The sequence below is a fragment of the Oxyura jamaicensis genome, chromosome 5 (genome assembly GCF_011077185.1).
Source record: "Oxyura jamaicensis isolate SHBP4307 breed ruddy duck chromosome 5, BPBGC_Ojam_1.0, whole genome shotgun sequence".
In the NCBI taxonomy this organism is placed as follows: Eukaryota; Metazoa; Chordata; class Aves; order Anseriformes; family Anatidae; genus Oxyura; species Oxyura jamaicensis.
The window spans coordinates 63926918-63947044 of NC_048897.1; the positions used below are offsets into that span (position 1 = coordinate 63926918).

At 40.0% G+C, this 20127-nt stretch overlaps 1 protein-coding gene and 1 long non-coding RNA gene across 2 annotated transcripts in view; one reads left to right on the forward strand and one right to left on the reverse strand.

Moving 5' to 3' along the window:
- The window catches only part of LOC118167699, a 21136-nt gene extending 18227 nt beyond the window's left edge, over positions 1-2909 (reverse strand). Inside the window, exon 1 of the long non-coding RNA XR_004751231.1 lies at positions 2775-2909. This is a non-coding gene — a long non-coding RNA (uncharacterized LOC118167699). The remainder of the gene's footprint in view (positions 1-2774) is intronic.
- FAR1 (fatty acyl-CoA reductase 1) overlaps positions 1-13891 on the forward strand; it is a 37152-nt gene extending 23261 nt beyond the window's left edge. The window contains exons 10-12 of the mRNA XM_035327414.1: positions 6807-6936; positions 8623-8750; positions 10844-13891. Coding sequence (XP_035183305.1) covers positions 6807-6936; positions 8623-8750; positions 10844-11006 — 421 coding nt within the window. The 3' untranslated portion in view covers positions 11007-13891. The remainder of the gene's footprint in view (positions 1-6806; positions 6937-8622; positions 8751-10843) is intronic.
- The last annotated feature ends 6236 nt before the right edge of the window (positions 13892-20127 follow it).

Below are 20127 nucleotides of genomic sequence, written 5' to 3' on the forward strand. Positions count from 1 at the left end.
GAGTATTCAAGGTAAACGGAGTACAAAATCTAGCAAATTATGTTTGTTCTTGAATGATAAATTAAAATGTTGATCCTTATTTTTTCCTACAGTAAAGCACCTATATTTGAATTACACGACAAATCCCTTAAGCAGTGCAGTAAGGCACCCTAGCATGAGTCTTTGTACAAACCCCCTTTTGCATCACTGTCGGACCACAGTCTCCCATATATTGCCTGCATTTTTTCACGATGTTTTGCTCAGATTGACAGGTCATAAGCCATGGTAAGAAGGACAGGGCTAAAAATATTTTGATGAGGTGGTGGAGATGAAGACTACATGGTATGGGTACTATCTAGATTTACTAACTATAAGCAATAACAATCCATTGACTGCATTTATAGGAGATTAATGTCTGACTCACCAATGTTGTCCAAGATGTGTCTCAGGTCAGAATCCTAGTCAGTCATTAAACTCAGGGAAGTGGTTGGCATTAAGATTGTTGTTGCTATTATAAACTGAAAATGGAAGGGAGGCAGAGTAAATAACTGGGTTATTCCTGTAGATGATACAGCTCGATCTGGTAGATTGTGTATCATCTCAACATTCCATTCAGTTTATAATAATTACACTACTAGCTTGCTAACTTCTGAAGTGGTAGAAATTGCATAATTCTGCTAAATAGGCCAAACTAGATCACGTAGAAAGAATGTCATTGCAATTTACTTCAGATTTGCCAAGCCATATGATCTTAACTCACTGCATATATTATGTTTTCAAAAGTATTCGTCATCAGACTCTAAAATCTCCACTATGGTGACAATGTATTAATACAAATGAGTATTCATTCATTGTCCTGTAGTCTAGGTCTACCTTACAAGGAGGGGAAAAATTATTTAATACTTAAGACTGGATCTATAAAAGGAAGCAATGTAAGTAGTTTATAGGCAAAAACTTCTAAACTGCCTTGGGTTCCATTGTTTCAAGCCTACTCAGTAGTGTAGCAGTCAGAGCAACAGTAGGGACAGACAGCTGTGCCTGTGCAGTTATCTCCCCACACTGAAAAGACTTAAGCTCTATGTATCAAAGGAGGATATTAGGCATGAATTCCTAGCTTTTTAGGTTCTTTTGCAATATAAAATGTTTTTAATAAAAACTGATAGAAATTCCCTGATATATGTCAAGATTCCATCACTTGCTAAAAATAATTATACTACAAATATCATCCTGCTGTCTTTCAAATGGGAAATAGTGCTGCCAGAGTCATGTCAGTCTTTGGAAGTCCAGTCTTTTAAGTATTTTACCTATGGGAGTAAAACAAGGCTATAAATAAACACGTTGTTTAGAATAAACACATTATTTAGAACACTCTTACAGGCATATAACATTGGAAACATTGAATCTTGTTTTTTGCTTTTTCTGGAGTTCCTATTTAGTGTTCAAACACAGAATTTAAATCTCAATCAGTACTAGTACAAAGGTGACATTAAATGTGTATCTTCTGGCCTGTGAAGTATAAACTATATGAGTATTCCTAATTAGTTTTATGTAGTAGTGGCTGGATAGGTTTCCTGTCATTCAAGTTTGGAGGAAAGATGGGAGGTTCAACTAAATCAAAAAGTGATTATTCAGTTGCTAAGATAGCCAACTGTAGCACACTTTATCCAGTTGCTTGGAATTAAAACTTTAAGATTGATGCCCAGCATGCTTACAGGAATGTAGCTTTCAATATATAAGGATTCTTCTCTTTAATTTTAAGCCTTTAAAAAGAGCTTTTTATTTTTTAAAGAGTAATAAAAGGGAACTCTGATAGAGGTGCAGAGGAGACATGCAGTTTTAAATCCTAATGGGTTTCATGCATTATTTAATAATAGCATAACATTGAGCCAGATCTTTATTCTTCTGCTTTTTTCTAATTGTCTGGCTCAAAGTACTTTGAAACCTACTTTAACTAACAGGCTGGAGATGGCCCTAGTATAGGGGTGTACTAATATTGCTGTTGTCATTCTGTCTGGTTGACCTCTGGTTTCAATTACCAAGTAGCAATAGGAAACTTCTAAAGCCTTGGAAACATCATTGCAGATTTTTAAGCTTGTTATAATGCTCTTCTGAGTGAAGGGCTAGCATAATCTAAAATGTGACTTCTCTGCACCACAACTTGGCAAGAAAAAATTGACCAGTGTAGTAAAAAATGAAATCAGCACAAGCAAATCTGCAAATCGTGCTAACTTGACTTCACATGGTCTACAGTCTGCACTCTGTTAAATCTGAATACATTTCTAGGCTCTTTATTGCATATAATGTAGGAAAAACTAATCAGTGAAATTGCCACATAGGTTGAACTGCACTATTGTCATACTGTCAGGATATTGTACTGTCACTATATGAGAAATTGTTAGCAAATAGAATTAATTGGGTTTTATAACCCTTTAGAACTAAAGGAATATCTCATAATTATTAAAAGAAAGAAAGAAAAAAAAAAAAAAAACACACAAAAACTAAGTCCCTTCTGTTGAAGGCTTTGGATTTATTTGGAAATGTAACCTATTGAAATCTTTATACAATACAAAATTGTACTGGTACACTGTACTCATGGAAGCAGATAAAGCTTTTAGTGAGATGGAGAACTTATTTTTCATTGCTTTTGCATCTATTGAAACGTTGAAATTAATAGTTCTCTGAGTAAGAGTTAAAGAAAACTAAGAAATAATGCATGTAATTCTTCCGAACTTTGTAGATGACATAAGTACAATAAGGATCAAGTGACATAATAAAGATTTAATATTTTAAACTACTTAATATTGTGCTTTTATATAAATAGTGGTGATAATTCTCACTGTACAAATTTGGCAGGGTTGTCAGTAGCTTGCTATATGTACTTAATTGCATAGCAAAGCTTATTAATTGTCTAATATAAGGCATAGTTCTTGCCTGTAACTTTGCACAGGACTTATCACAGCAGAAGTCTCTCTTATCAAAAGCAGCTCAGTACATTTGAAATCTTAAAGCCATCAAAAATATACAACCAGCAGGTCTTTCCAATTCCTCTGGAAGGACAAGCACAGGGAGTACCACCTGAATATGACAGGGCACTTCTTCACTGTGAGGGTAATAGAGCACCAGAACATGTTGCCCAGAGGGTTGCAGAATCTCCTTCTCTGGAGATACTCAAAACCCACCTGGATGCCATCCTGCACAATGTGCTCTATGTGTACCTGCTTGGCAGGGGGGTTGGACTAGATGATCTTCAGAAGTCCCTTCCAACCTCAGCCATTCTGTGATTCTGTAACAGAAAGTAGCATGAAACATTGAAGCTGTAATTCACCTGTTTCTCCAGCAATTCATTTTCTGCTACTGCTTCTTAGAAAGCTCAAGAGGAGGTAGAGCTCCTGAGTGCAGGGATGTATAAAGAGATCACTTCAGTTAAAGCTTCTTAAAACTTAACATGAAGCACCCTTGACATAGTCTCTGTCTTACTTGTATACTTCATTGAATAGATGTATGTTTCATTGAATTCAATTTTTCCCCTTGCAAAAACTTTGAAAAAAGTTCTGCACTTACAGGAACAGCAGAGCTGCTAGAAACAAAGAATTCCTCTTTGTCTTCTACTTCAAAACTTACAGCTAAATAAAAACTTACATTTTACAAATGTGAATACTTGTATCATATACCTTAGGAATCTTTTAATTTTTTTTTCCAACTGTCTCTAATGCTTATGCAGAGATGTGCATATTAACAACACAGATCCTCTGAAGGATATCTTGTATTGGCTTCAGAATCTTTTAGCCTAGAAACAATAGATGGTGTAAGATTTGAAAATGTGGTGATAACCTTAAGCCAGGTTACTTTTTGTCTGCTACAGAAACATGTCCACCTAACTTACGGATATTTGATTTGTATAACTGTTGCTTAAAACTCAGTTTCTGTGAGCTTCTTGATCGGTTGTGTTGTGTGTATTTTGTGCTAATGGCAATAAGGGCTAGCTAGTAAAGGCAAAATTATACCTAGGGTAGGTGAAAACCTTGCATGTTGTCACACTGACTGCAGCTAGTATTCAGCTCCTTATGATCAGCAGGTCTGACTTTTTTTTTCTTGCCCTAAGTTTATGAAGGTGTGATGCAGTGTTTGATATTACACTGACTGGTTATATATAGTTTTGATGTTGAAGAATTGTAGCTAACTGCTATCAAGTGTATATATCAATTTCAGGCTGAGAGAAAGCCTCATTACATATACTTTTCCCATTCTTCTTTGTCATCTGTATTCCCATTTGCAGGAGGAATGTGGTGCTATTGAAAATCTCTCAAACAAAACTTAGTCTGCCAGAATAAGTGTCCAGTAAATGACGCTTATTGCTGCCATCTCTGAATATAAGAGGTTGTCACCATAATTCCTTTACTTTTGCAAAGTAGGTGGGAGAGGGAAACATAGTTTCATGTTGATTCAGTGCAGGCTACCAAGTTGTTACTGAGGAAGCTGCCTTCCCTTAGCCTCAGTTCCTGTCACTTCTTTCATGTCAGATCTAGCAGTTAAGAGGATGTACAGATAGATATTTGATTATTCTAGCTGATATAATGAGAAGCTAATCCTAAAAAAAAAAATTCTGACTTAATTAGCTGGTTCTGTTGCAAGTAACAAAATCCAATGTGAGAGAGAATCTGCAGCTGAGGTAAAAGAATTGTCTTAGCTCTTTAGCCAATTGGGTTGCGCGTTTCTTTTTTTTTTTTTGAAATCAGCTTATCTGTGTTCTAAAACCATATCCGTAAGTAGAGACAGCAGGATTCCCTGCAAAGGTTAGAGACTGTTCTTAGAAAAAGAAGAGCTAAAAATAACATCAGGCTGGTAGCAAGCTCCAAATCTACACTTACTCAGATTTTCATTTATACCATTTAGTTTTTTGCGGGGACACAAGTTTTCTTGTACTGAAGCAGTCTAGGCACTCTAACTAGAATCCAGCTATTCTTCCAGTTTAGCATAACAAACTGGAGAAGCACAGTAAGTTCAACTACATTAAATAAACTTAAGACTCAGTGGACAGGTATCCACAGAAGAGTCTAAACATGTAGCTGCCTTGTCCTGTTTTACATTATTGTTATCCAGGGCATTTTGCTAAGTGGTCTTCTGGGCTCTTCTGACCAGTGAGCTCTTTGCTTTCTGAGTTTATCTTTTTCTGACTTTTTTGGACATCTGTTAAGACAGTTGCTGGAGAATCACTTTTTTTTTCTGGATGTTTAGTTCAGCCTTGTTAGCACAGGATATGTATTGGACACATCTATATTCTTAATTATTTTTTGAATCAGAGGAACTCCAGAGACTCAGCTCCCATACAGCCAACTTGCCCATCTGGGGAAACTATAAATGGGTGTTAGTAGACATTCCTAGATGCTTTCAAATGAAGTTAACCGTTAGTCTAAAATTGGAATACAGATATTTAAATATGCTCCTGTGGAAGTTTTTAAGTGTTCATATTTTTGTACTTCAGATACATTTTGCTTTTTCAGTTGTCTTAGCCATTTGTAATACTCCATTTCACAAGACCTAGAGGCAATTTCACTATTCCCTTACATAGTGAGATATCAGTCATTAATGTTAGTCAATGCAAATATGTTTGGAAGAGTTTGATTGTGCTGTCTCCCCTACAAGTATGAATGTACCAAGTCAACTTTCAGAGAAAAATCAGGGAGTTCTATTGCTGCTATGTATTAAACAAAACTTAGCTTCAGAAAGCCATTTCCTGTTACTGCTGGGTTGTTCTGCTTTCTTTGCTTTTCCTATGTGCCCCTCTACTATGTTTAAAATGACCATTGTGCCCTGCTGTAAGGATCAAATTGGAAGCAATTCTGTGAGATGGAAATAACTCAAGCCCCCTAAGCAAAAATGTAATAGCATTTTGTGTAAGTACTACCTAGTACTTACTAAAGCTGAGTGATCATCTGTAGCTCTTGCAAAGTTTCCACCTTTACAACAAGAAAATTTTTCCATCTAAGAGTGGATAATTAATGTTTTCTGGGTCTACTTCAGGTATTTTGATCAAAGGGAAACTTGACCAAATTGATCCTTATAACATAACTTCTCTGTTCTCCAAGTGATATTTTTACAGAATTGTCACCCCTGTGTAATAGAGGTTAATGGAAGGTATTTCTCTATATTTTGAAGTAGCCTGGAACTGATCACCCAGCTAGCGGGATCTGCTATGGTGTATCTGCCCATTGAATAGATCCTGCTCTTTGCTGCAGTAACAGTAGGGATAGGGGGCAAAGCTGTATTTCTGGTGGTTCTAAGCCTTGGTCTCTTACTGACCATAATAAATGAGTTTTCTTTTCTTAGAGATGTGGCCTTGCACAGTGTGCCAGAAGGTTAGGGAAATTTACTCCCTTGCTGTGTTCTGTACTGTGTAACTCTATTTTAAACATGTTCATCAAGTTAAATTGTTCAGTACAGCTAGATGCTTGTTATGCTGAAATGATAAGTGTTAAGTATCAGTGTCCTAAATTACAAAGGAAGGATGGTAAAATGCTGTCTTCTATTGGCCATCCTTTCTAGAGAGGAAACTTACTGTTCCATGGGGAAGTAGAATTAAAAAAAAACTTGTCCCGTAAGTTCTGCTTTCATATCAGTATTGGACAGCTAAAGTCCAGTAACATCTCACTTTAGACTGGTAGGATATTTCTGTGAATTGACAACTTTTTCTTATGGTTTGGATACAGAGTATGATGGGTTATGTTGAAGTAGAGGTGTGGGGTTATAAAACTTACAATCTTCTTGTTTTACTTGTTTGAACTAATATTTACCACTGTAACCTGTACATCTATTCCTTGGGACTGTAGGATGATGAAAACAATATCACGTCTTCATAAGGCCATGATGTTATTAGAATATTTTACGAGCAATTCTTGGATCTGGAATACTGAAAATATGACTATGCTAATGAACCAGCTAACCCCTGAAGACAAAAAGGTAAGTAGCTGTGTGATATGGGGACTGAAAGTGAAATACAAACTTACTGTTCTAAAATGACACGGATCAGTAATGCTGTTTACTGCAATGCAGAACTAAGCGTGGTACTAACTCAGTTCTGGATGGTCCTGCCATAGCCATTTGAATGTACCAAGGTGTCTGTGCAGGGCTGTGTTGTAAGCTGGATCAGTGATCTGATCAGAGATGAGGAAGGACAGGACCCTTTGAAGGAGGCTGTATACAAAAGATAGCTGTTAGAGTGGCTTGATCGTACATGATCAGGTATTGCCCTATGTCAGCCAAGTAGCCAAGCTGTTACTGGTTTTATCTGCATCATGAGTAAAACAAGGCTTTATTTCTTGGCCACTATCTCTTTCTGAGGAACGGGAGGTAGGTTTTGAGGGGCCTTTTTGTTTGCTTTTTGTGTTTCAAACTAGTGACAGCTTCTGTGTATGCTTTTCATGCTTTGGCGACATAGCTACATGTCCTCAAATTCTCTCACTCATTGTGAACTAAGACTGCCCCATGCAGCGGGGAAGTGTACCTAGAAGCAGGATGACAAAAGTCCTGAAGGTGGTTGAGGAAGAACAAAAACCGTTCTTAACAGAGGACCTGAGTAAGAGTGAATGAAATTTCTCATAAGAAATTTCTTCCTGCTGTTCCATCCCTTCCCCTCCCAGATCTTGATAGTTTTTCCAGAATTATGTATGTTATTTTCTGAAATACAGTGGAACAGTTTGTTTATTGTTGCTAACTACATTTTATAGCATAAGCTGTAGTTGGTTTCTGACTTGCCATGTTTGGTGACATTTCACTATCAGCTTGTTCAGATGTCATTAAATACAGTACTTTTAGTAGTTAAGCATCAGATTTCCAATCTCTGCTCATAGATTATTTTTCTCCGCTCTTCTAACATGTCAAAGCTGATCACTCTGAGCACTGCAAGACAGTTAGTGGGAACATGCAACCTAGGAGAGATTAGAACAACAGAACTTGCAGAAACAGTAAACAAGCTGTTGTATTAGCTTGCAGTTTCACAGAACAGTCCTATTAGGCAGGTTCTTACAGAGCAACGTTTAAATATTTTGTTCAGAAACTGTGAGCTAGAGGTTTTATTGTCTTTATTGGGACTTAACTGGCTGCTGTCGTATCGTTTGAAATGGAGGAAACGGACATCAGTGAGAAATTGAAGTTGTGAAGTTACCGTAGTAACTTCTGCAGTAGATATTCTCATGACTCTTCTTAAAACATAGCAGTACAGCTATATGCACAGTTAAAAGAACTGCATCTCTATCAGTGAACTTGGTACAGAGCAGTGTGCTTATTCTATAGCATGTGAGAATTATTTCCTGTCTGGAAAGGAAACAACAGAAAATCATTACTTCTAGAGTAGAGTTCTATACTGAGAGATGAAATGTGAAATCAGTGCACTTGGAAACTGAGGGAAGAATATTACTGAAGAGGAGAAACAGGGCATGGAATTGTTGAAATTTGCATGAGATTGATTGTATGAGAAGCTGATGGTTTGGTCACAGATGTAAATCTGAATCCTTCTTATGATTAAGGACAAAAAATTGTCATTGCAATGAAATTAATCTGATAGAAAGCTAGTTATTTTCTTTACATTTTTATCAGAAATAATCAACTTTCTTGGCAGTTAATAGCGAAAGCTTTTATTTTATGCAGACTTTTAATTTTGATGTTCGACAACTACACTGGGCAGAATACATGGAAAACTACTGCATGGGAACAAAGAAATATGTGCTGAATGAAGAAATGTCTGGCCTCCCTGCAGCTCGGAAACACTTGAATAAGTAAGTGTGCATCTTATTTTTGTTTCTCTGTCCTTGTTGAGTTTTGCTTTTACATTTTATAATTTACTGTTCTTTATAGCACTTGCTTAGTTCCACCAGAGTTCTTCTATTCCAGGCATGTTGTCTAAAGTGTTTTCTAATGCTTTGGTCAGATGCCATCTTTCTTCTTCTTTCATTTGTAGATCTTGCTTCATTCTCTGTGTTAGTAATCCTAGTATGTCTGGGTTTATGGCTATAGCTCTGATCACTAGTGTATACTGGAATCCAGGTTTCTGATGTTACTTGTGTATCCCTTTTGGAACATCAGAAAGGTACGCAGTAATACAGGGTCAGAATGGTTTGTTCAACTATGGTGGTTTAGTACAACAATAATTGTTTCTTTTGGAAACATGATTGCTGGAAGCAGGCAAGTAAACAGGCATGGACTTTACACCTCAGTGCAGGAAACTCTGATGTTGGTGCTGTAAGATGAAGTGTCTTAGCCTCTTATCTGTGGCTTAACTCCTCAAATTTGAATGTGTTGTACTTACTCAGAACTTTACAGGCATAGTTCCATTTGTTTTATTCTTGGACGATTCATAAAGACAGCTGATAGTCTTTTTGACTTTTCTCTTTAAAGAATGAAAAAAGAACAATTTATCTTGTTCTGCAATATTGCTCATGTGTTATACTGACAGCCTGAGGGGAACTGGTCTAGGTCATCTTCCAAGACATTGGCATGGCACAATCTCAGTGAGAATTTTGGCCAAACTTGCCAATGTTAACCTTACAATACCACATTCAGAGACACATCTGTAATACATGCTTCTAATATACATGTGGTATAGCAACAAAGTAATCTGAATTTATGTGAGAAATTATGGGATTCAGCTAGATGTGTTGTAAGCCTGAATTACACATTTGCAGGCAATTTTTAATGGGATTGAAGGTTTTCAGGATTTTCAGAGATTAATTCTGAATCTTGACTAGGACTTGACTGACAGACTTAATGCTGATAGAAAAAAGACTGAAAAAAAGCGATAGATCTAGAGGACTAAGTGAATATCCTGTTATGTTTACTTTGACTCATTTTTCCTGAATTCTCTTTTGATGTGGCTCTTTTCAAAAAAGAACAAAAAGATGAATAAATTTTAAATGTCAAATATACTCCTTAAAGATGGTAGTCTTTAATGGTGGGCATAGCTGAACAGGTGTCCCCTTCTAGTTTTGGACTTAGATGCAGTTCAGAAGTGCACTGAACACAAGTGACATTCTTTGTACAAAGGATTGGGCCAAAATAACATGAGAAATAGGTTTATATTGGAATGGCATCTGGTCATCCTATGTAAAGGAAGGCCTGGCTGTAATAGCACCCAGTATGCCTGTACAGCAACATAAGGCCAGTGAGTATTTTCTTAAAAAGAGCTGCCTTTCAAATACAAATTGTTATGGTCTGCTGAACCAAAGATGTCTTCTTTTTAAGAAATCTGAGCAAATTCTGGTTTCAAGTCATCTTGGAGCTTCCATTTTTACATGAGAAGATTGCTCAAAATCACAGATACCCTGAAACAGTACTTGCTTTTTCCTAATCCTTAAAGGATTAAGAAAGAAGTTCTCTGAGAAGAAAGGAGTTTAAAATTGCCGTGGAGACTATGAACTTTGTGGCTGGAAAAATCTTAAACTTTTTTTGTCAGCAGTAATAGATGTTTCTACAAATACATAATTTGAAATGCTTAGAAGGGAGCTAGGGTGAAATTACCCCAGTTTTGGGTGAGTGGCTGTCCTGAGGTGAGTCGATGTGTGTGACCTTGCCATTCAAAGGTTTTACCAAGCAGCTATGAAGCAGTTGTATATGTAGCTAGCTACAAGGCTGGTTCTGTTCCTGAATTTTCACGTTTCTCTTTGAGCAGTGAACAATCGAAAAGGCCTTCTCTGCTTGTTCTTAAACTTACTAGCATTACTTAATGCACTAACTCAATACCACTTCAATATAGTATCTTGAGTTGAACAGATGAACAAGTTAAATTCTACATTAGAAGTTATTTTAATGTTCTCTTCCCTGTAGTTCTTGGTACCTTGGCTCTTAACATTTTTTTTTTCTTTCCCCACTCTAGGTTAAGGAATATACGCTATGGATTTAATACAATTCTTGTGATCCTGATCTGGCGTATCTTTATTGCAAGATCACAAATGGCAAGAAATATCTGGTACTTTGTGGTTAGTCTGTGTTACAAGTTCCTCTCGTACTTCAGAGCCTCCAGTACTATGAGATACTGAAGAAGAGAAATGAGCATTATGGCATCTATGCATATGGTGGTCTAACTACACAAAGCCTGTAATGTGGTCATCTCACACTTTGTAAAAGCATAATTTCATCTTAAATTGGAGTGCAAAATATATGGTATGGTATATGTAATGTTAGCTGTATATCTTCCAGAAGACATAAATAAAATGGTCAAGTGCCGGTCTGAATTGGCATTAGACAAGCATTTAAGTAACTTTAATTCATTGACCTGGGGAGAGAATGTTTTAGACACTGACCAACATAACTGTGCAATCTGGAACGTTTTGATTGAAAACTGCCTTAACATACTTACTTTTTTATTTTAATTCTTACGCCACATTGAGGAAGGTAAATATTGTCATAGTAATTGCTGGTTTATTGACCTGTTTATTTGAAATCCTAAAACTGCAAAGGATTTTGAGTTTCAGAAGTGTATAAATGCTGGTGGATCTCCTGGAAAAACTAGTGGAGGACTTCTATAATTTGTCTATACTTTTGCTGCTTCTTCCCTTCTCAAAGTAGGGTCATAATGGTGACTACTTTGCTTTTAAAAGGAAAAAAAAATCTCCCTTCTTCATTATGGAAAAGCCCTTTGTCCTGTCTGGTTTTCAGAATGCACTCAGTGATTCAGTTCTGTGCTCAAAGTTGGCCCCATTCTATTTGTGCTTGTCAGCATGAGCAATTTGCTTTTCCAAAAGCAGAACTGATCCTATCATTGAAAAGACAAAAGGGAACACTACCATGAGTGAGGAAAATACTCATTGACCATTCTCTTTATTATTTTTGTTGGGAATACAGAGCCAGCGCTTGATTGTTACATTTACCTTTTGAAGTCAGAAATGTATTTAAAAATAATTTCTTATGCCTAGTTGATAGTTATATTACTGGTAACTGTAGTTGGACGAACTGTAGGCTTTCATTAGGAGAGATACCTGTTCTTAAATTCTAAGTTACGTTAGCAAATACTTCATGAATTCATAGCTCAGTTTTTAAAAAGCTATGAAGTTTGATGCATGGATAGGCCATTGCATAAGCACACTCTAATCTCTGCCCCAATAAAACCCTTTTGTTTCACTGGGCAAGCAGAGAAAGAGGCATCTTGCTTCAAAGCTTCAAAATTTGAAATATATTAACAGTTTTTCATCTATTAATAAGATTTCTTCAGATTTAAACCTAATCATTTAAACTGTTTTTTCTGTGTAATTTGTTTTGGTAGGTAAAACTCAGTCAAATAACAAGTTGTAAGAAAAGCCTGAGTCCCTGTTTAAGGCAATACATAAAGATTTCTTGGAACTCTGGTTGCACAGAATTCTATTTGAGAACACTGTTCCTCTTACTGATGCACTGACCAGCACCCTTGCCCAGTGTTTGTTCATTAAAATCAATTTATACTGTATGTGAATGTTTTTGAATCTGCTTGGAGAGGCAAATAATGACTTAATTACCCAAGAGCTACATTATACTTGCCCTTGGTAGTTTTTTGTCCTATTTGAATTAAGTATGTAAACAACTTATTTTGCTATTCTTGTGGAAACTTACTTTAAAGAGAACACCTTTCATGCAGGTGTATATCATTTTGAAAAGATAATGGCTTCCTTGTTGAAGCTAAGTATACTGTAGTAAGTAGTTAAGCTGTAATTCCTTTTTAAAATGACCTGTGTGTGTGTGTGTATATATATAAAGCTAGCGATGGAAAGCCTAAATGGTCTAGGACCACACATTGTGTGAGAGACCTGACTGGCTGAACATAAATTATGGCTTCTGTGACTGAAGATGTTATACTTTAACAAATACACTAGGTATGTTACATTTTTAGTTACCTCCCCAAGCATCTTACCAGATCTGAAAGTATGCTTAAGCATTCCTGCACTGCAAGCTTTTTTTTTTTTCAGAGGTGCCTACAATCCAATGATGTCCCTCTTCTTGTGTTGGCATGTGACTGAAGTTTGCAAAAAGACATGCATCATATTCTGAAAATTATTTCTGTGAAGCAGTTGACTTAGAATTTTTGTTCTTTATCACCATTACATGTGATTTAATGTTGATTTATTAATACTGGGAACTATGAAGCCAATTAATTGATTATTTCTGATCCATGCTTCTTAGGAATATATTCTGTTGAATATGTAACTGAAGAAAAGGATTGCTTCAAATGTAATGACACTTAACCTCTACTCTTTAAACACTTGGCAGTTTAGACACCCACCTTTTTCTTTGGAGGTTGTGGTTATCTGTTGACTATTGGTATCTTAAACTCATCAGTTATTCTATTTAATCGATAGATTCAGTGTCACACTTATTACATCTGCTTCTTGTGGTCAGTCTGTGAAATTTCTATCTGAAGATAATGTTTTATTTCCATATCAGGATCCTGTTTTATTGTATTTCTTAAGTGTTTGCACGTAATGGATGTTGGTCAGAAACAGACGTGACCTTTATTTTGATAGAGAAAGTTTGATTCACTGTACTGACTAGCAAGTTACAGAAGGTATTCTAATTGGTTAAATAAGAGAAGCAGTTGAAACAAGAAACAACATGGTTGCTTAACAGTTACTGGTATCTAAATTTGGGACCAGGGAAAAACTGCTTTTTCCTGTAATGTTTTCCTGCTATAGGAACACGTTTGGAAATAAATGGCTAAATCTGTGAACTTTTATAAGACAAACAGAAATATTGGGTGCCTTTGTTTGTAAACCAAAAATAAACAAATCCCTTAAAAGTGTTGTTAGTGTTTATTGTACTTTTGCATGGTTTTAGTGTAATTTGTGGAAAATAACCAAAATGTATAAACTGTCTTGATATATATATATATGAATATGTTCTTTCCCTTACAAGAGACTTGGAAAATAAAGTTAATGGCTACAATTGCATTTAAAAAACAAAACAGCAGTCCAACACCACCTTTCTCTCCCAGCATCCCCCCAAATCAACCCAAAGATAATCAAAAGGTTAAAAAAAAAAAAATCTTCATGGGGTGATAATGAAACACGTGGTGCATGGTCATGGAAACTTTTTCTCCTTACTGTTACTGTCATCTCACTTGTAATATCAATTTCAATTTTGCTTAAATAGGTAGGTGCTTTTTCATGTAAGTTAAAAGAGCACTGTAGTTTAGCAGTAGCTTGTGGATTACCATTTCAACAATTGCAAGCAACCACAGCTGTTGTAGCATCCCCAGTTTTGGGGTGAGGCAGAGGAAAGTACCATTCTTAGTGTATTATTACATTGTTAGTGTTAGCCTAAATGCTGTGGCTTTGTTTGGTTTCTGTTTAAAATGTTAATTTCTCAGAATCCTCAAACTTTATGGATAACAACCTTAAGGTGCTATTCCTCATGTTTTGTGCTGTTAAACATTTTGCCCTTTCTGTGTAGTACAGTATTACATAATGTATTTACAAAGATGATGTACAGGCTGATAGTGGTAACTTGAATCTGAGAAGTATTCTGTACAGTGTTGGGAAGCATAACTCTTCATAATACCATTTTTTTTACATATTTCACAATCTGCTGAGCAGACTAAAAGAAAAATGAAACAGTAACCAGAGAAGGGTTACTCAAGAAAAATATGGGTTGCATTAAAATGTGTTTTGCTGTTTGTCCATCTCTGTGCTGACATGTGAAATTTGTTTGGAGGCATTCATTGTATATTTGAGTAAATCCATAGAAATTTTAAATCGGCTCCAAAGGAGCTAATATGAATTGTATACCCCAATTTTTAATATATACTGTAACTGAACTTAAACATTAAAGTTGGCAGGTCTCACTTTTTACTTTAAATTCTAGGTTCTCTTGCTTTCTTTTTCTAGAGCATTCTTCAGAGCTTCTTCAGACAACTTTGTCTTCCTTTCTGTCTGGACATGACTGCAAGTTAAAAGCTACTTAACCAAACGGAGCTACTTCTGTTATCTTGAACTAAACTTAACCCTGTGCTGCTTTTTATATATTTGTTCTCTTCTCCAATGCTATTCTGGAGCTTTAGTGCATAGTTAATACATACTTTAGCTTTCTTTGCTTTGCAACCACTGTGACTCACTGATAGTAATTATACAACTGGCTTTTCTGGAATATTGAACAGTGACAGTTTTGAATGGCTTTTATTTTGTATGTATGTGCTCTTAATTCAGCTATATTCATTAATTGCAAGTGTAGCAGTTATTACCAGAAGCCTTTCATTTCATTCTAATGGATTTTTATTTTTTTCAGGATGGTAATTCTGTAGTTAAAATCACTTCCAAAAAAAAAAAAAGATAATATCCTGGAAGCAAGTGTAGAAGCAAGACCTGTTGACTGTTTTTTATGGACACAAGGAAAATTAAAGCATGAACTTTTATCCTGAATCATTATTAACTTTCCATAAGGTCCTTTGAGGAAGTGAAAAGTTTTTTTTTTTTTTTTTTTTTTTTTTTAAAAAAAAGAAAAACACTGCTTGCTTAACCTCTTCTGGATGTAGGAAAAGGATTAAATCTTGAATTGGTCTTGGCTCAAGGTATGGCATATAAAGGACATCTGGGACAGTTCTATCTGTACTGTAGAAACAGCAGTTCAGCCTCCTACCAGAAGGGTCCGAAAGTAGTTGTACTCTTCTTTTTCTTGACCAAAGTCTGATTTACTAGTTGCACTTCAGTGCAAATTATCTAATGCTTAGCCGCTATTAACTTTAAGTAGCATGGTAGCCTTAATCCAGATTCAAGACAGCGTCATGTACCTGAAAATTTTATCCTTATGAAGTTCCTTATTTCATCTGTTCTTCGTTTCTGATGAAATTATCTCAGAACTGGATGTCTAGAGACAGAAATAGTTACTGTTTTAGATACATCACTAAGGTAGAATTCAAGAATCTGAAGTTAGGAGGCATGATTTCCTCTATTATAGGTATTTTCTTAGTAAGGCTCAGAATCATTAAGGCAAATGCTTAAAATAAACAGGGTCTTATCAAAAGCAGTCATACTGTAGGGTAGAGAGAAACAGATCCTTTGGAAGTGGAAGGAAATAGTATTAAGACTATTCCCGTCATTCAGCTGTCAGTATTTGTTCTTATTTTAATAGGTATGTGACATTGTGGCTGTATTGACACTGTTAACGTGGATCATAATTTGCATTGTATATAAAGCTTCTTGTCTAAGAAGATAAATCAGAGAATGGAAGTTAACTCTTAGACTGAGTCTGTCATCAGGTCCGTTCTCACTTTTTTTTTTTTTTTTTTTTTTTGCCGAGGCGATCGGCTCCGGAGCAGACGCGTTCCGCAGCGGAGCGGGGGATCGGGCCAGGCAGGGCTGATTTTCCGGCAGCGAGCCGACTTCAGGGAGCCGCCAGGACCCGGCAGCCCTCGTGAGGGAGGCTGACGAGGAGAAGGCGGAGCCAGCAGCGCCCCCTCCCCGGCCGTTCAAAAGCAGCCCCTAGGGAGCGCGAGCGACCAGGAGCGCGGCGAACAGGGCGGGCAAACAGGGCGTGGCGCGTCAGAGGGGAGTGGCGCGGCAGTTCGCGCAGGCAGGGCGAGCAGGAAGGGCGGAGAGCAATCGCCTGCCCACACGAACACCTCCTAACGACAGTCGTTAGCTAGGCGATAATGGTCTCCACCAGGCACGGTGGGCTCTCCGGGAGGTCGGTACGCTCCCAGACTGACTGCCCGTTAAAGAATGCAGCGGTTCAGGTCACCGGATGCAGGGAGTGTCAGAGCCTGCTGCTGCCATCGGCGGGAGGCAGAGACGCTGCGTGCGTGAGGTGCGAGCAGGTGGATGACCTGATCCGCATGGTGGCGGAGCTCAAGGAGGAGGTGGAGAGGTTGAGGGCCATCAGGGAGTGTGAGCGGGAGATAGACTTGTGGAGTAACTCCCTGCAGGGCCTCAAGGAGAGGTACCGGGCTGAGACACCCCAAATGGGGGTGGAGCCCCTGCCTTGTCGCCGTCGGGCAGAGGGAGGGGATCTGGGAGTTGAGGAGGAATGGAGACAGGTCCCTGCTCGACATGGCAGGCGATGCCCTCCCCTTCCGGCCCCACCTTCCCAGGTGCCCTTACACAACAGGTTTGAGGCCCTGGAGACTGAGAGATCAACAGCAACTGAGGAAGAGGTAGAAAGTGTTCCCAGGAGGATGCCTAGGGCGAGGAGGTCGACTCCATGCCTCAGGACTGCCTCCATCAAGAAAGAAAGAAGGGTGATTGTTGTGAGAGACTCTATCCTTAGGGGAACAGAGGGCCCTATTTGTCGGCCTGACCCTACCCGTAGGGAAGTCTGCTGCCTCCCTGGGGCCAGGGTCAGGGACGTTGCCAGGAAGCTTCCCAACCTGGTACGCCCCTCTGATTATTATCCTCTTCTGATAGTCCAGGTGGGCAGTGACGACATTGAAGACAGAAGCCTGAAGGCAATCAAAAGAGACTTTAGGGGGCTGGGACGGTTAGTGGACAGAGCGGGAGTGCAGGTAGTGCTTTCGTCCATCCCTACGGTGACAGGGAGGGGTACGGAGAGGACCAGGAAAGCCCACCTGTTGAACACGTGGCTCCGGGGCTGGTGCCAACGCAGAGATCTTGGGTTTTTCGACCATGGGGCAGTTTATTCAGCACCTGGTCTGATGGCCGTAGACGGGTCCCTATCCTTTAGGGGAAAAAGGATCCTTGGCCAGGAGGGAGCTGGCGGGGCTCATTGATAGGGCTTTAAACTAGGTAAGAAGGGGGATGGGGGTGAAGCAAGGATTGTTGGAGCTGTGCCAGGGGGAACAATAGCAAGGCCGGGGAATAAGGTAATGGCCCAGCTGAAGTGCATCTACACCAATGCACGCAGCATGGGTAACAAACAGGAGGAAGCCATCGTGCAGCGGGCAGGCTACGACTTGGTTGCCATCACGGAAACGTGGTGGGACCAGTCTCATGACTGGAGTGCTGCGATGCCTGGCTATAGGCTCTTCAGAAGGGACAGACAGCACAGAAGGGGTGGCGGTGTGGCTCTCTATATTAGAGAGTCTTTCGATGTTGTAAAACTCGAGGCTAGGAATGACAAGATCGAGTCCCTTTGGGTTAGGATCGGCAGGGACAACAAGGCTAGCGTCCTGGTCAGGGTCTGTTACAGACCGCCGAACCAGGACGAGGAGACGGATGAGGAGTTCTACAGGCAGCTGACAGAAGTTGCGAAATCTTCAGCGCTTGTACTCGTGGGGGACTTCAACTTCCCTGACATATCCTGGAAGCACAACACAGCCCAGAGAAAGCAGTCTAGGAGGTTTCTGGAGAGCGTGGAAGATAGCTTCCTGACGCAGCTGATTAGTGAGCCTACCAGGGGTGGCGCCCCGCTAGACCTTCTCTTCACAAACAGAGAAGGACTGGTGGAGGATGTGATTGTCGGGAGCTGTCTTGGGCAGAGTGACCACGAAATGGTGGAGTTCACTATTCTTGGCGAGGCCAGGAAGGGAACCAGTAAAACCACTGTACTGGACTTTCGGAGAGCTGACTTTGGGCTGCTCAGGACACTGGTTGGTAGAGTCCCTTGGGAGGCGGTTCTGAAGGGCAGAGGGGTCCAGGAAGGCTGGGCGCTCTTCAAGAGGCAAATCCTAATGGCGCAGGAGCGGTCTGTTCCCATGTGCCCAAAGATGAGCCAGCGGGGAAGAAGACCAGCCTGGCTGAACAGAGAACTGTGGCTTGAGCTTAGGAGAAAAAAGAGGGTTTATAATCTTTGGAAAAGTGGGCAGGCCACTAGGGAGGACTATAAGGATGTAGCGAGGCTGTGCAGGGACAAAATTAGGAAGGCCAAAGCTTATCTGGAGCTCAATCTGGCTACTGCCGTTAAAGATAACAAAAAACGCTTTTATAAATACATCAACACAAAAAGGAGGACTAAGGAGAATCTCCATCCTTTACTGGATGCAGGGGGAAACTTAGTTACAAGAGATGAGGAAAAGGCGGAGGTGCTCAATGCCTTCTTTGCCTCAGTCTTTAGCGGCAATACCGGTTGTTCCCTGGGTTCCCAGTACCCTGAGCTGGTGGAAGGGGATGGGGAGCAGGATGTGGCCCTCACCATCCACGAAGAACTGGTTGGTGACCTGCTACGGCACTTGGATGTGCACAAGTCGATGGGGCCGGATGGGATCCACCCAAGGGTACTGAGAGAACTGGCAGAGGAGCTGGCCAAGCCACTATCCATCATTTATCAGCAGTCCTGGCTATCGGGGGAGGTTCCAGCTGACTGGCGGCTAGCGAATGTGACGCCCATCTACAAGAAGGGCCGGAGGACTGACCCGGGGAACTACAGGCCTGTCAGTTTGACCTCAGTACCAGGGAAGCTCATGGAGCAGATTCTCTTGGGAGTCATCATGCGGCACTTGAAGGGCAAGCAGGCGATCAGGCCCAGTCAGCATGGGTTTATGGAATGCAGGTCCTGCTTGACGAACCTGATCTCCTTCTATGACAAAGTGTCGCGCTGGGTGGACGAGGGAAAGGCTGTGGATGTGGTCTACCTTGACTTCAGCAAGGCTTTTGACACCGTCTCCCACAGCATTCTCCTCAAGAAACTGGCTGCTCTTGGCTTGGACTGGCGCACGCTTCGTTGGGTTAGAAACTGGCTGGATAGCCGGGCCCAGAGAGTTGTGGTAAATGGAGTCAAATCCAGTTGGAGGCCAGTCACTAGTGGTGTCCCCCAGGGCTCGGTGCTGGGGCCGGTCCTCTTTAACATCTTCATCAATGATCTGGACGACGGCATTGAGTGCACCCTCAGTAAGTTTGCAGATGACACCAAGTTAGGTGCGTGTGTCGATCTGCTCGAGGGTAGGAAGGCTCTGCAGGAGGATCTGGATAGGCTGCACCGATGGGCTGGGGTCAACTGCATGAAGTTTAACAAGGCCAAGTGCCGGGTCCTGCACCTGGGGCGTAATAATCCCAAGCAGAGCTACAGGCTGGGAGATGAGTGGTTGGAGAGCTGCCAGGCGGAGAAGGACCTGGGAGTGATAGTGGACAGTCGGCTGAATATGAGCCAGCAGTGTGCTCAGGTGGCCAAGAAGGCCAACGGCATCCTGGCTTGTATCAGAAATAGTGTGACCAGCAGGGCTAGGGAGGTGATCGTCCCCCTGTACTTGGCTCTGGTGAGGCCGCACCTCGAGTACTGTGTTCAGTTTTGGGCCCCTCGCTACAAGAA